This window comes from Diachasma alloeum, unplaced genomic scaffold, assembly GCF_001412515.2.
Source record: "Diachasma alloeum isolate Michigan unplaced genomic scaffold, Dall2.0 Dall_scaffold_00354, whole genome shotgun sequence".
NCBI classification, from domain to species: domain Eukaryota; kingdom Metazoa; phylum Arthropoda; class Insecta; order Hymenoptera; family Braconidae; genus Diachasma; species Diachasma alloeum.
This window is the reverse complement of record NW_021680493.1, coordinates 150,048-167,582: the sequence shown is the minus strand read 5'-3', so window position 1 is coordinate 167,582 and position 17,535 is coordinate 150,048. Positions and strand designations below refer to the sequence as shown.

Here is a 17,535-nt window from a genome sequence, read left to right as displayed (position 1 = left end):
GGGTTGTGAGGATTTTTTTGTAAAGATTCTCGTCAGCAGCAGAAAATGTTTAAACAAGATTTTCAATTGCTCTTGTAATAATTATTTGAAAATATTTTCCAAAATTTTTACATATTTTGCAAAAAGTAAGAAGAGAAATTGAACAATTCTGGGTGGGGGGGAGGTTGTGAGGAATTTTTTGTAAAGATTATTGTCATAAATTTTTAGATATTTTGCGAAAAGTAAATAGAGACTGAAAAATTCGATGATTTGAAGTCAATCTGGAATTTTGTTTTTATTGAGTATATTAAAATTTTTATGATAAAATTCCCTGTAAAATGATAAAAATTTTGCTATTTCTCTTGGATTTCAAAGTAATTAGCGAAAACTGATTAGAAAAATTGTGAAATTCAAATGGTTTTATTAAATTTAGAGTTTTCTCCTCCTTAAATATCTCAGGATTGCAAAGAGATACCGGAATTTTCCTTAAAACCATTTTTAGCTGACGAAATTCCCTACAAAAAATATATCTATGAAAACCTCTCCACCACCCATAGATTTCTAGAAATTCAGCAAAAACTATCTAACGAAATTTCAAAATTCCATGAATTTCCCTTCATCTCAATTTCAATATTTTAACTTCGTTATTTTTAATCCGGTAAAACGCGTCCTCCTCCCCCTTATCCCCAGCTATTTTCCAAAAACTAATCAATAAAAATTCGCATCTCTTGGATTCTTCTCTCACTGCTATTATAATATGAATTGCACAATATCTCATGCACAATCTCGACTCAATGCCTCTTCATTCCACCCCGGTAACGAGGGTCTATGCGCTCCCACCCCTGCGCCCTTCCCTGCCCTCCCCTCGCCCCTCCTTTCTCTATTGTACGGAAGGACCAGCTGTTCCACCGTCTTCTCCCTCAATTTTTTCTTCCCTCTTCCACGTCTTTTCTCCCCCGATGCATCGACCCTGCGGAAGGAACAGCTGATGCACCGGGTCCTGCCTTTAAAATTGTGAAGACTCTAGGGTACGGAACAATACGGGGGCGGAGCCGTTCCCAGAGGATCTATTTTTATATATTTTTTTATTTCATACTGGGGGTAACTTTTGGACTTCAGGGGGAAATAGAAAATTGAGGTTTGCGTGACATTTTTTTGTATTGAAAAGTTTTGTAAGATATTGTGCACCCACATTTTTTCATTCTCAAGGATGTTTTCTCGGAAATTTTTGAACCCGTGATCCTATATTACAGACGATTGTCTTATTTTTTATAAATTTTTGAAATAAAAAAAATAGGTTTTAACATTTTTTATGCCATTTTGTTCTATGAAAAAATTATAAAAAATATTAGATATATATTTTTCTCTATTCTATTTTAAACAGATTTTTTTCCCCGAAATTTTTGACCCTCGTGACCCTGTAAAACCATTGATTTTCCGTAATTTTCCGAAATAAAAAATACGTTTTTGCAATTTTCACGAAATTTTTAATTTTCTTCTCAACGAAAAAAATTAATAAATAATGAATAAATACATTTTCTCGCGGGGAATTCAAGTTTTGCTCATATTTTCCAATTTTTCGGAATAAAAAGAAAGCATACTTAATTCTTTTTTCATTAAATTTTCGTATTTTTTCCATTTTTATTTTTTCACGGAAATTTTTTTTTGAGGGAAAAATAGAACTCTCTACACTGACTCAAGACACCAGTCACCGCTGTGACGTCACAAACTCTCGTGGAATATCGCCCGCGAATAACCCGTCTTTGTTCCCACAGGCGCCGTTTCACCTAACCGGTTTTTCCCTCCGTCTTTTTTGCCACTCTGTTCACTCTATGGGTTTATGCATCAGCTGTGATACACCGTTGAATCATCGGGAAGTAACAAACAATGAGATTCATTTATTCGTTCAATGGGAAATCTTCATTAATTAGGAAGGGTGATTTATGGAAATTGATGTTTTACGATCGAGAAAATATGAAAAAAAACCTGTAGGATCATTAATTTCACTAATGTACGAGGTAATTACGTCGTGAATTGAATATAATATTTTTTACATTATTTTTCATGTTATCATAAAAAATCCTTCAATTTCATACAAATTAAGTATTTTCACATTTTTATAATTACGGGACAAAATGAGTTTTTTAAAATGAAATCTGCATGGTTTTGTTAGATTTTTCGACTGAATTTCATTGAAAAATTTTTTTTTTCGTTTCATAAAAAATTGTTTCACTGATGTAAGAGGTAATTACATCATGAATTGAATAAAACATCGACTTTTCCATTTTTTAATGCGCAAATAGAAAATACTGATTTACGATTCATTTTTAAAAACTACCCATTTTGCCCCAATAGTTTTCAAAACAGGAGAACTTTCTACTTTATGAAATTCAATAAATAAATAAATTAATTAATTAATTAATCTCGCCAAAAAACACAAGCCATTTTGCCCCAGTAGCTTTCACAACAGGAGGAAATATTTTACTTTATAAAAATTCAGTAAATAAATTAATCAATTCATTAATTAATTAATCTCTCCAATAAAATACTTAAAAATGTCAAATTCCTGAAATTCTTCAAAATAAAAAACCCATTTTGCTCCATTATATCTTAAAATTATCAGCAAAAAATTTCAATTTCACAAAATCATTCTTTTCCCCTTTTCTATAAATACGGGGTAAAACGGATGACCTTTTTAGGAATTCTTCATTATTGTTAAAAAATTTTCTCCTGAAATTCACTGAAATATTCTTTATATTTCATAAAAAATTATTACATTTTTTTTCACTCGTTTTTATTTCATGATAGAAGTATTATACGAATTATTCAACTCGAGTGAGTACAAAAGAGCCCCTGCGTTTGATAATTACCACCCAAGACCTAGCGTTATAAGTACGACACATTGCGTTGGCCAGAGACGTGAGAGGGGCGAGGGAGAGGGAGAGGTGGTAAGTGTATTAAAATAGAAAACCCATTGCCCCGTGGTTAATCCAGGAAATGGAGCAGCATCCCATCCCCAGTGGCGAAGCACAAGCCAGAATAAATAACAATTCCAGACGATTCATCCTTCGGAATTTCTTGGGAGTTAGTGATCTTGATGGGCTCATTCTAATTCTTGAATTCGTTGAACTCTGACCGGAGTCAAACGAACGGAAGAGGCCATTTCTCGCCGGCGGTGGGGCACCTTTCAGATATTAAACGAGAAAAAAAAAGGATAATGAGGGGCTCAAGTACCCGCGGCCCACGTGCAATTGAACTTGTTTCTTTCATTGAGACATGCTTCATTGAGCGAATGAGACGTGATGATTCAATTATCTTGGTGAATGTTAGACAAGGGTCAAGTGGCGAAAAAAATCCAGGGGACGCCCACTATTCTTTTTTTTTTTGGAGTTATCTCGCACTTAATTGGAGGAGTGGGGGTTTTTGAATGGAGTTTGTCGTTTTTTTCTGCGAAATAATTTTCTCTAGGGGAATTGAAGTTTTTCGTGACATTTTTTTCGATGAAAGAATTATAAGAAATGTCGAACACGTTTTTTTTCTCTTTTCTGTATCTAACCAATTTTATCCCCGGAATTTTTTGAGAATTTTACAAGTTAAAAAAACATTAACAAAAACTCCGCTGTCTCTCGTGGATTCCGAGATATTTTCAAAAAGCTAAATCTCAAATTCAATTTACTCCCCAGAAACTAATCCAAAACAATCTTCTTAAATCTTCAATACCTCCAAGACAAATCTTTCGATTTTCAAAAATCAAAATTCATTTTAAAATATCCAAAAAACCCCAAAAAATGGCATCAAAATTTTCTAAATTCACTCAGCCAATCCCTCACAATTGCCCGCAGAACCCTCTTAATTTTCCACATTCCAAGCGCAGTACACTTAATTCACCTTCCATTCCTCAAAACCCCCCGAATTCCAAGATTCGCTCATTAAAAACCCGTCCACGAATGATTAAAAAACCGAACAAAGAAAGAGGAGGAAACCCGTACGGAAGTCGGGTTGCGCAATAGTCATTCGACCTCGTCGAAATAAAGAAACTAACACGGAATGATCCCGAGAATAAAAAACCAGAAAAGAAACATGCCAACACGGCTTGAAATTCAAGACGAATTCTCGTCAAAAGTGGAATAAAACATCTCGAGGTAATGAAAACGTTCGCGTGTCCACGAAAATTGTTCTGCCGGCTGGAGATCATCAGTCAGTATCGGGTGAAAGTGGCCATCGTGTGAATAGAGAATAGAACTCATGAGATGGCCCGGAATGTAATGGTGTTTTCGGTTGGCAGGGAAACGCCGAGAGCCGATCGATAGAGCCACTGTCCCAATACAAACGTTCCCATGCGAACAACCCCGGTATCTCCATGGGGTGGAATATGGCTGGACGCAAAATGACATTCCGCAGGGCCTCAGGTGCTTGGGATATGCAGTGGGCTAGATAACTCGGGATGATTAATCGAATCACGAAATTCAGGGAATTGTTGAATTTCTTGGGTGAATGGGGCATTGTTGAAAGTCGTTGCACAATTGTTCAGGTGAAAAAACTGTATTTTCACTTCATCATCATTAGTTGAAGATGATGAATAGATTCTTTATTCGAAAATTGCCAATTGTTGCCATGAAAATTTAATAACATCAGTTTATTTATTATAATTGATGGAGTTGGTGGACACACTCCTTTTTTTTTTTTAATAGTATTTTGCCGTCTCAACAAATTAATTAAGGATAAGATAAACCCATATTCCACCTCACCTCATTTAAACCAAAGAAAATAAATATTATAGATAGTCAATATCAAAGACCCACGATCAATCATTAATGAATTTCATTCTCCAAATTTCCCAAATTTTTCATTCAGGTATCGAAGTAGCCTTTTTTTTACATCCAACAAAAATCGAACACAAAAAACTCTACTTGTAAAGTAAACTCGAGAAGCAATAATGGACCAAAAGTTTATATACTGTAAACAATACTCTTCATAAAGTTTTTTGATACTGGTTTTTAAGATATGTATATATGTAGATACTGACTATTTTTTCTGTGAATAAACACTGTTGAAAAAAAATGGAAAATGGGTGGACGCAAAATGATATTTCGCAGGACCTCAGGTGCTCGGGGTATACAGTGGGCTAGATCTTTCCATTAGAAATTCATTTTAAAAAATCAATGAAAATAATTGATAATAATTTTTTTTTAATCCTACCCTATTTTTTCGAAATTCAAATTCATCAAAAGTTCATGCAATTTTTATTATTTATTTATTATAGGGTAAAGTAATTCATCACAAGACGATGTATTCAAATTCTCCTCTCGATTTTTCTTCAAATCAATAATTTGAGAGCAGTTCCCATCGATTCCCCTACACCCCAAATTTTCTCCCGTATAAAAACCCAAACACTTCTATTTTTTCCCCCGAAAACCCAAACCTCATCAAACGGAAAATCCTATGCTCTCGGGAATGACAAAAACATCTCTTTGTCCCGAGCAACAGGGGGATACGAATCTTCCGATTTTCGTTAGAAAATACGCTAAAAACCATAAAAAATATGAAGTCCCCTTTTTGAAAACATCATCCTAAAAATAAAAAGATTGCAATTTTCTGAGGATGTCGTCGTTTTTCATTAAAAATTTATAACAGATCAACACTCTCACTTGAAAATAATTTTTTTTCGAAATCCTAGCCAACATTTCAGAAACTGTAATTTACCAAAAATTCATACAATTCATCACAAATAAATTTATTAAAATTTCTCCCCTATTTTCCTTCAATTTAATTTCCAAATTTAATCATAAAAAATCTCCAAATCTATAATTCGAGAGCACCTCCCTTCCACTCCCCAATCCCCCAATTTTCTCCCGTGTAAAAATCCAAATATTTCCATGTTTTCCCCGAAACCCCAAAGCTCATCAAACGGAAAATCCGATGCTCCCGGGAATGACAAAACCATCTCTTTGTCCCGAGCAACAGGGGGATACGAGTAAAAAGAGCGAAGCCCTTCAGCTTTCACGATGGAGTGGGGGGGCAGAAGGGGCCAGGTGGTGCACGACCGTTGGACGGGGGCTGCTGGCCCACATACAGCCAGCTCCAAATGTGTGTGTATCATCCCCTTTCCGTTCTCGCCAGCTGCAAGCGCCTTCCCGAACACCTTAAAAATCCCCATCAATGCGACAAATAATTCCCGATAAATTTCCAAAATGATTGGAATTATCTCAAGACATTGACCAGAGACAACACCCGCCCTCTTATCGCTATTATCTCTGATGCAATGGAGAAGGGAAAGGACGCGTGCACCACGAGTTGTACACAATGGAGAGCAATGGCGGGGCAGTCTTGGGGCGGTGGCGGACGCTAGCAGCTGCCACTGGGCCCCCGTTCATGTTTCGCTTCTGCTTGAGACCAGTCGTTCCACTGGCGTCTGGCGTGACTCACGTTTACGGAAACACTCGCCACGCTTTTTTTTAAATACCGAATTCTCCATTGTTTTTATCGGTTTTTCACCGATTATTCGATGACATTACCGTGATCTGAGGCGAGTTGGGAGGTGAGGGATTCCCCTGGAGTTCTGCGACGACGCAGTGGGCGAATTTTTCGGGGTGAGGGTTGGTGGGATCGTTGCGCGCGATTCGGGGGGCGCTATTTGAATTCGAGAATGTCGCTCGAGTTGACCAGGTATCGGAGGCCACCCTTGACCGTTGGGAGGGCCACTAGGGTCGCTAGGTTGAGATTGTCTGGTGTTATTGGTGAGTTTTTTTCGTAAATTATGAATTAACCCGAATTATTAATGCATTAATTAATTTTGCTAATTCATTCTTCGTCGGTTTTTCATTCATTTCATGATGTCAATTATCAATTCATTTCGACAATCAATTTTGTTCGTTAATTAGATTTGTTATTGATTTTAGGAGATTAATTATTAATTATTAAACATTAATTATTATTTATTATTGTTATTTATTATTGTCTTTGTGATTGTTATGTTCCGAGTTATTTCATTTAATGACGTTAATTACCAATTAATTTCACCAATCAATTGTTATTTGTGAATTCGGATTTTTATTCATTTTATGAGATGAATTATTAATTATTACAAATTCATTATTATTTATTATCATCTTTGTGATTATTATTTCACTAATTAATGCCACGTATAATCACATATGATTAATCAACTTCCGGACTGAACCGTTGAAAATTTTTCTTTGTGGTTGAGAGCTCGGAGTAGGTAATAGTGTATATTCTTGGGGTTTAGTTCTTTATTTTTAGTCGAGCACATCTCGACCCCACGGACCGTTAAGATACGTGCGAGACGACAGATGTGGATATACAACAGAGACGTTGGCATATACCACCCTCGCACTGGGATGTGGATGCTGTTTGGGAATGGTTGGCAAGTGGATTTTTTTCTCCCAGGGGGTGGAGCTCGTTTGAGGGGATTGTCATGGGGAGTTAAACCGCAGGGAATTTCGCAGTTGTTCGCGAAAATTGAAGGATGTTTTTCTTTGATGGGGGGGCTTGTTTTTTTGGTGATGGAGGGGGGAGGGGGGGGGGTAACGAGAGCTGTTGGATTGTAATTTATTGTTATTTAGGGTCCTTAAATTTTTGCATTATAATTTTTTTTGAATTCTTATGTTTAAACATTTTTTTTTGAACCATTTGGTTCGGGGGAGTACGTCTAAAAAACTTCGTCACAGAAACCTGGTTAAATCAACTTTAAGAATGTCGATTTTTGGTTAATTCAACTTTAGTCAAATTGAACATTTGTCATTTGCAATATTACGTTATTGTTTTTTTCTAATTTGTTATTTTTCTGTGTGGATATTCATTAAAGTGGTATTAATGCCCTATTTTTGTGTTTTTTGCAGTATTTTCCTGGAGTTTTTAAGTTCTAGTTCACCTTTTTTGACGAATTTTTTTAACGGAAGTTTTTTAAACACGGAGTCGGGTTTAAGGAAATTTAATGGTCTTTGTAGATTACAATTAGATTTTTAAATCCTTTTCATCAAAACATCCATCAAATTTAATTACGTTTACTATCTGTTAATTATGCAATTATGTCCGAATCTAGTAATTTTCGCGGAAAATGCCAGGGGACTTCCTTGGAGGAAATTTCCTTAGTTATAAAAGAATACCGAGAAGCCAAAGGGGGAAAAAATAACTTCAGCGAAAAAAAAAAATTTCCGCAATTGAAAATTCAGGAATTTGAAAAATCTAAAATACCGGCAACACGCCTACAATCTAGGTACTCGTTTCATGCTCTGTAGTTAGCGGTTGGTATGCTACACGGATGATCCCCATAGGCGAGTTGCATAAGGCCCCCTTGCCCCCCTCCCCCCAAATCCCCAACACTAGTTGTTGGTAAAATAGGTGGTAGGAGAAGGGAAAACGGGGCCTGCACTGGGTTGAAGTATCAAACCGAAGGATATGCCCCGAACGAAACGGAATAGAAATAGTTGTGGAGTGAGAGGGACGGATAAATGAAGAGTGAGAGGGATTGAGGAGCGGCCCCGATCCTAGGGTACATAGGCGCACTTAGCAGCAAAGATCACGGCGTCGGCCGTGGGAAAGTGCGCCGCGTGTTTTGTAGTTGTTTTTATACATCTGTCTCTTTTCTTCATCCGTTAAGCGCTTTCGTTGAACAGTCTGGTGACTGGGATTGTGTTAAATGTCTTCAAACTTCCGCAGCAGATGAGGGAGACGTAGGAAATTCTCTCGAGGGTTGTTCTTTGTCTGTGGCTTGTCGTCCAAATTGACCCTGCTAAAGCCTCGATATCTCAGAGCTGAGCGATGCGATTTGAACGAGTCAGGTCTCATTTCAAAGTGTGGGAAAATACCTTGAAAATGGGGGTCAGTCGTCCAATTCGACTCTACCGATCGGAAGATATGGCAGGCTGAAGATGATCGGAATAATACGACTTGCGAAACATCATGACATTAAGATGACTTAACTGTATCCTCAATATCGTCTAATCAAATGATGCAAATCGAGCGAGTCAAGAGTAATTTTAAACCCTGAAAAAAGATGTTGGAAATGGCGTGTGAATCGTTAAATTCTACTCGGTGGATCTCGAGTTATCGTAAATTAAAAACCATTAAAACATCCTGACGTGCAAAAACCTCTTGAATTCATGGGAGAATGAATACTGCTAACCGCAAGAGCATCATTGCAGTCCCGCCTCTCGTCATCCCTTTGTGTCAATATATCTGGTGCAACAGCTTCAAACGAACTCATCGAAGGATCAGGTGGATTGGATCCCTCGCAAAGTCGAATGAAGAGGTACGAAAATATTCTCATAAAGAAAAGCAACTTGTGATGTGTGCCACGGGCTTCCCACGCGTGTCAGACAGAGAAGGATTACATGGAGGTATGACCAGGAGGCCTGCATGTAGCCGAGTTACCTATGATATTACGTAGAAAACGCGTGTATTGAGGAGAGAAGGCCAGCAACCCGCTGGGATGAGGTCGATTGCTTGTACGCCCCGACCGGTCAACATTGCACGAACAAAGAAGCCAATACTGAGTTTAGCAGCTGCAAGGAGAAAATCATAAGACAACACGATGAGAAAACAAGCTTTAGATGAAAAACAATCCCGTTAATTCGAAGGAAATGTCTTTTTTTGTTGGAAAATCTGACATTTTGGAAGTTTTCAAATCTGTCACTGGAAAAATGTGAAAGTTTTACACAGAATTGAATTGATTTTTTCGAAGAAATCTTCTATTTTGATAAAATCGGCTGTTTTATTTCGACCTTCGAATGTTTGTCTCAATGTTTCTAATTACATCAGTTGAAAGCTTCTATACCTTTCCCACGAGGGAGATGAATCATCTCTATGAACAATGACAACTATCTTCATGACCTCCAAAAACAATGAGTAGACAAAACTTTCCGGAAGAATGGGAACAGCGGAGTCAATACGCAGCATTGCAGCATGAAGAAGACAATCATAAGACAACATGAAGAGAAAACAAGCCTTCGATAAAAAAAAAATTCCCAATGCGAAACTGTTCTTTTGTTCAGAGCTTGACGATTTCGGAAGGTTTACATTCGGAAAAGAAGAACAATTGGCCATTTTGTCATTCCTTTGCAGACAAATATGAAAAGATCCGGATAAGATTGACCCAAACCCATCTTATCTTTCTCAATCTCTTCCCAAACCAAACAATGACATGACGAAAGATAGTTGCAGCGCAAAACCCCTCATTCCTCATCGATAAGATTGAAGCAAATCCATCTTATCTGTTGTAATCTGTTCTTAAACCAAACTAGGAACCAACGAAATCCCAAAAATCTCATACTTCTGGAACTTTTCGCTCCAGATACTCAATGACACAGTAACGAAAAGTAATATTCGCGAGACAGAAGTAATAACCCCGTGTTTATCTGAGCATTAATGCGTATCTGAGACGCCACTGCACCTTCGTCAAAGCCCCTCCAACCGTCTGTTCCCACAAGAGCGTAAAAAGTTTTTTCATTCTTCCTGATGACTATACCGTGTCAACGAGTATTTGGATCGATGGGTTGAATGCCCTTCGGCGGTTTTCACCATTGAGTTTAGAAAACGCGCTCAACTCGTCGTTTCGCCTGATTGAAGCTCAACTTTTGTCTATTCATTCTTCCTAAAGAACATTGTGAAGATAATTGTTGTTACATTGTCCCTGGGGGCGATCGATTCGACTTATTTGAGAGGTATGGAAGTTTCTCAGTGATGGGATTAGGAAGATCAGTCAGGTGAATTAATCAGAAATTTGAAAGAAGCCGGCGTTCTTCGAACTTTTCGTGCGAAAAGTTTTAAGAAAATCGCTAAATACGTTTTCCTAAGACCAAATGAAGGGTTTTGTGCTTAAAACATTGATAGATGTCATTTTTGTGATAAGAAGTTTCGTCACTTTCGTCATCTCATCAATCACAAGTCCGGATTAAGACACTTGAACACCTTCGATTTTCATTTTTCCATTTTTTCAAATATGAAGAAGGCTAAAATGAACTGTTTTGATCGACATTAATTCAACATTGGCAGAGTGAAATTCAATGATTTTTTTTTCAACTTGAAGGTATTTTTTCAACCTTTAAAATGAAACCTGACTCGTCCAAATCGCATCATTGGGTTAGGATACATCGATGACTTAAGAAGATCTTTGCAATCGCGAAGAGCTGTCTCCATTCTTTATGAAAATCGCAAAAGTAGATTTTCCAAGACTAAATAGTAGTTTATGTCCTTAAAACAATGACAGATGTTGTTTTCTCGATAAGGAGACTCATCGCTTTCGTCATCTCATCAATCACAAGTCCAGATCAAGACATCAGAAGAATTTCAAAGCTTACACAGAGTAATTAATCTACGAAAGACTGAGATGACCCGTTTTCAACCGTCAATAACTCAACATCAGTAGAGTGAAATTCAGTGATTTTCTTTTCATCTTGACGATTTTTTTTTCACTCTTCAAAATGAGCTCTGATTCATCCCAATTGCATCACTCGGTCAAGAGATATCGTTCTAAGAAGGTGATTTTTATTTCAAGCTGCAAATACGCCGCAGACATTGAAATCAACTCAAAGTATGCGAGATGAGTGAGCATTGACGATCAATACACCACCAATAATAATAAAAATTCATGCGAGGTCGGTCTGTGACGGGAGTAAACGACAAGCCAACAGCAATGTTACTTAACCGTGGGAAAATACTTGAGCGTACCGTTGGAAACGTTCTTTATCTCAACTACAGACGCCATTTGAACGTGTATTTTGCGTAGAAATGAGGTTTATTAAAATTTATAATTCCCCGACTACTTCTAATCTAGATGCGTTTGACAACCGGACAAGTTGTTAATTATTTCTCGTGTTAATTATCTCAGGTGAAGTCATTTCGCACTGATTAGATGGGAATTGTCCCGCTTCCGTTATTTCAGTTTTTTTTTTAAATTCCGGATGTAAATAGAACATCCTGAGGAACTCGATTGTTTCCAGAATCTGGTCTTGGATTTTGCCCTTGGGAAGAGAGCGTATCGCCCCGCTATGTGGAGGGAGTTTGCACTTCCGTCACGGCGCGTGTGGTTTCCGGTGTTTTCGCCCAGTGACAGGACGTTCAGACGCTCCTTCACTTGTACTGTACATGCATAATACTTTCGGGTTATTGATAGCTATCAGTGAGAATCTGACTCTCGTACCGGACGGACGGTCTTACATTTCCCCATTTCATGTTGGGTGATAATTATGAGGGTCCGACGGGTTCAAGCACTTTATTCGTCTGTTTATGGAGAATTTTGTGAGGAAATCACTTGAATTATTATTTTCTTTCATTTGTTGGTGGAGGAAAATTGAAATTTCGTGGAAACAAATCATGAAGTTTCGGTTTTTACTGGACATTTAGGGAAAGTTGACATTTTTGTGGAGCGAAACATGAATATTTGGAATCAAATTGCACGAAATTCTCAATTAATTACAGAATTGCATTCAATTAATTTTAATGGAATTACAAAAAATTACAACAATTAGATTGAAAAGAAAAATTGAATAAGTGAATTCAAGAATATATTGACCTGAATTTTCCTAATTTCTATCAATTTTCAAGACATAATTGACGGGAAATTGAAAATTTCAAGGAAATATGATAAAAAAATTTCAGTGACTGAATTTTACAGTTTTAATTTACTTTTACGTGAAATCTCAAGTTTTGAAAATTAAGTGGAATTCCACATTTTTTAGCAACATAGCAACAATATTTAATGTTTTTTTTATTTTCCTTGGCATATGTATCGTATTCGAGTTTTTACATACACATTTGCGGTTTCCTGGGCCGACTAACGCTTCAAGAGAAACCATGGAAAACCTTGGTCGACACGGGCGTCCAGTGATCGAGCTTCATCGGAGAATGTTTTTCCGAATACTTTTCCGATGACTCTCGGTGTCTAGACTTCCGTTCGACGGTTTACGAAAACTTAAAAATTCCAATTGCCCCAAGCTGGACTCGAACCCGCGCCATCGGGTCCCGCCGTCCGGCCGAGCGATTTAACCACTTCGGCCACCATCGCCGATCATCAATATTTAATATCAAATTATTAATTACAAAATTGAATTATATTAATGTTAATTAAATAAAAGAAAATGGAACCTATTAAATTGAAAAGAAAAAGAAAAAAGGAAACTCTGAAGTTTACAATTTTCATTTACTTTTTCATAAAATTTAAATTTTTGAAAATTCAATAAAATTCCAATTTTTTAGCAGCAAAACATCAATATTCAGTATCAAATTATTAATTACATAATTGAATTGAATCAATTTTAATTGAATAAAAGAAAATTTAAAAATTGAATTTGAAAATAAAAAATAAAAAATGAATTCAAGAATATATTGACCTGAAAGTCAAAACTTAAAATTTTTAAAATTCACTGAAATTCCAAATTGTTTAGTTGATAAATTTAGTTCTAATTTAATTGCAAAATTGAATTAGATTAATTTTCAGAAAAAAAAAATTGCAAATTTTCAATTGAAAAGAAAAAATGAGCGAGTCAATTAAAAAATATGCTGACCTTAATTGAATTTTCAAGAAGTAATTGATTCGGAATTGAAAATTTCAGGGAAATAACATGATAAAAACCACTCAACAGTGAATGACTGTGTAAATTCTTTTCTCAATTTCTTCATTATTTTTTGTTGCAGCACCAAGATCATCGAGCGCAGGCACAAACAACCTGCCTCCCCTGACATTTCACCATCAAGTGCACGGGGATAACATCACCCTGTGCAATGGTGGCACTATAGCGAGGAGACACGAGAGTTTCTGCAAAGGAATAACGTTCAGCACTCGGCCTGTTCGCATCGGTGAAAAGGTACCGTCATTCACGTTTTTCTGTTGGCAATTTTTTCATTTCCATTTCCCACTGTCACGGAACGATGCCTGCCTTTCTTTATTTCACCGTGAAATTATATTTAAAAAAAGAAAAAAGAACGGGAATGGAAGCGGGGAAAAATTGTAAATGGTCAACCTTGGCCGCTGGCGCAATCTCGAACCCCTGCCCACACGCATTCCCGTATCACTAGGTTCTTCTAGTGATAATAAGCCTGCGTGGGAGACTTGAACATAATGTTTGCAATTATTCGTCAAAATTAAAGCGAGAGAATTATTCGAAATGCCTAATATAGAGATCGAAGATGAGACGCCAACACCATTTTATTCGATTTTAAATTCTCCAATATTGACATTTTTAAATGTCAAACGCGATAAAATAACTATCCTTTACAGTTCCTATGAATTTTAATCATCTGATTAAAAAAAATTCATAAATATTAACTCTTTCATAAATTAATAACGGAGTCAAGCCAGTTTTCATGAATTTTTATTCTCGTGTTGTAATATAAAAATGTAAAATAAACAGAAATGTCTACAAGGGATTGAGATTTTGTTTTTCATTTTTTTTATTCATATTTGTTTCCTACTACCATTGCGGTTTTATAGGCTCCCCATTCGTCTGCCTTTTGCCTCTCACACTTCACTCTTCTAATTTTTATCTGCGACAAATTCACTTGATAAAATTATAATGATCTCGTTAGGTCTGTGTAAAGTTCCTGGAAATGTCCAACAACTGGTCCGGAGTGATAAGGTTTGGCTTCACAAGCAACGACCCAATTCACTTGCGAAATGGTCTTCCAAAATTCGCATGTCCCGATTTAACGAACAAACCCGGCTACTGGGCAAAAGCCCTTGCCGAGAGATTTGCCGCCCACGACACAGTTCTATTCTACTACGTAACATCAGCCGGTGACGTGCATTTCGGTGTTAATGGTGAGGAAAAAGGTGTTTTCTTCGGTGGTGTGGAGACACGTGGACCCCTGTGGGCTGTTATCGATGTTTATGGCAACAGTACAGCCATTGAGCTTGTGGATCCCAACAGACAGCACTTCAACAACATTCGCAGAGGGGCTGAACACAGTAATGAGGATAATGCACAGCCCAGCAGGCACACTGCCATGGATGATGCCAGCAATGCCGGAAGGGATGTTGTCGAGAGAATTATTGTACCGTCAATGCAGAATGTCTGTATACACCATGAGCCTGATGTCGAGCTGCCTGGACTCAGGTTTCAACCGCCTGGTGTACTTTTCGCACCTCTACCCTTTCATCCGTGAGTATTTGCATTCGTTGAGTTAATTGGAGCGTTATTCATAGGAAAAACAAGTGGGAAATTGCTCTGGTATAGCTACTTTTGCTAATAAGTTAGCAATATGTTTTCGAATGGTGATTTTCCACATCATTTGTTTCTATCATGTACTATTCAGTGGCGAATTGGTAAAACGGTACAAGTCAATTTTGACTGGTTTTCAATGAATATCCTGAAATTTAAGGGAGATGGCAAAATTTTTGTTATAACCTTTTTTGTAGAGCCGATTGAGAGCTAGAAAAAATGTAATCACGAAAATTTCCCTATCTCCCTTGGATTCCGAAATATTGCTCAAAAACTCAACTGGGAGATAAGTCGAGTTAAACCGTTTTACCACTTCACTACTGAATTCATTGTTTATTTCATTGTCTCCTTTTACCTAATTTCGTCAGATTTTTAACTTTGTTGAATGTTATCAGCATCATTATTCTTATTATACCTTTTCTTCTGTACAACCGATTGTCTTTTTTACAGTTCTATCTCGTCCCTTAGCCCTTTGATAAAATGTTGATAGAAAATTTTTATTTAGATGTACTTGAATGAATTTGAAACATCACATTTGAATCTCACTTTCGCGGATATTCATGAAAAATTAAAAATTGTTCATTTTTATGATGATTGTTTTTCCATCTTCATAATGTAAAATATATCACAATTTCCATTGGATTTTACATCGCGGAGGAGCCCCTAAAAACTATAATTGTACAATAAAAAAAATTAGAAAAAAAACTGAACATTTATAATTCATAATTCAGGTAGGAAGATTGACGATTATTTGGATAATCGAAAATCAAGTACCTAAAATTTAGAATTAACTTGTTAACGGAAAATTCACATTTCAATATTAACAAAAATTTTATTCACCATTAATCGATAATATTTAGTTATTAAATTTTATAATATTCTGAATTTCGATAAGTATAGTTAAACTTTGATCAATACAAGTAGGTAAACCTTCTTAATATTGCCGAAGTCTCATATTGTCGGCCACCCCTGGTATTGGGTTTATTTCCCAATATTACAAAAAAATGCTCTTTAACAATATTCAGCTTATTTTCAACGTTTTTTCGATTGTTCAATCATAATTTTCGGAGACTCCAGGGCTATCTAAAACTGAATATCAATCGGACATCATTTCAGATTATCAAAATAAAAAAAAACAACCAAGCTCACCTTCGAAAGATGACCCGTCCGGGCCTTAAAATCTTAATACCTCCCTAAATCCCCAAATTCTTAATTTTCCTCCAGTGTTCGTGGCCGGAACATAAGATTCAGCAACCAGCAGTGCGTGGCAACGCGTTCTGACACAGAATTCTGTCACGGTTATGCCTTCACCAGCCGGCCCCTGCTCCTGGGTGAGCGCCTAGTCGTCCAGGTGTTGTCCACCGAGCCGATGTACGTGGGCGCTCTAGCCCTGGGTTTGACCTCCTGCGACCCATCCCGCCTGAGCCCGGAGGACCTGCCCGACGACAGCGATCTCCTCCTGGACCGTCCCGAGTACTGGGTGGTGTCGAAGGACGTCGCCAGCAGTCCCCAACCAGGCGACGAGATCGCCTTCACCGTCACCCACTACGGAGAGGTCCAGATGAGCAAGAATGGAGGCCCCCCCAATGTAGTGATGCACGTGGACGAGAGCCTCCAGTTGTGGGCGTTTGTGGACGTCTATGGGAGCACCCAGAGGGTGCGAATGCTGGCGAGTCGTCCAACGTCACCCCCTAGACAACGGCAGATCGTTAATTCAACTCCAGCCCCTGTGCAACAGCAATCCAATCACTCAAATGCTGCCACTGAGCTGTCCAGGTTCTCGGAAATGGTGCAGTTTAAACCCACTGTTGGAGGTGGTACTGTTCTCGTTGTTAATCTTCCACCACAGCCTGGGTATCCACCGGCCACTCCTCAGCCTATTTATGGAACAACTGGGGTCAGGAACTCACCCAGTTTTCACTCACCAGCACCCTCGGCAGCGCCAGTTCCAGCAGTTGATACTGGTATGATTGCAATGTTTAAATGCAATTTTTTGAAACATCTCTTTGCATTTTCACACTTGGCTTTTTTTATTTTCATTTTTTATTTGCTGGTTGATGCCATTTTATTGTGACATTTTTCCTGTTTAATTCGATATTCTTTTTTTTTTATTGTTTATAATTATTGATTATAATCATTCTCATTGCAAACAGCGATACGGAGGATGGGAATCATATGTCGCAATTTATCAGCTGACAAGTGTTCATATTACAATAAATTATGGGATCGTTCTCTAATCGATAATCTTCTCCGACAATTGAATTCCTTGTAGAACACACTTTAGAGTGTGAATTTCTGGAATTCAAATATAAAATTTCTGATATGATTTGGTCAAAGTGAAAAACACGAGCATCATTTTCACTATATTGTACTCAGATTG

The 17,535-nt window shown here is 37.4% G+C and overlaps 1 protein-coding gene across 3 annotated transcripts in view; it reads left to right on the top strand.

Annotated features, from left to right (window-relative positions):
- Positions 1-17,535, top strand: part of LOC107041093 (protein neuralized) — a 39,521-nt gene that overhangs the window by 20,669 nt on the left and 1,317 nt on the right. For all 3 annotated transcript variants that reach the window (XM_015261478.1, XM_015261477.1, XM_015261476.1), the window contains exons 2-4: positions 13,633-13,802; positions 14,524-15,095; positions 16,380-17,119. In XM_015261478.1, the coding sequence (XP_015116964.1) occupies positions 13,633-13,802; positions 14,524-15,095; positions 16,380-17,119 (1,482 nt within the window). The remainder of the gene's footprint in view (positions 1-13,632; positions 13,803-14,523; positions 15,096-16,379; positions 17,120-17,535) is intronic.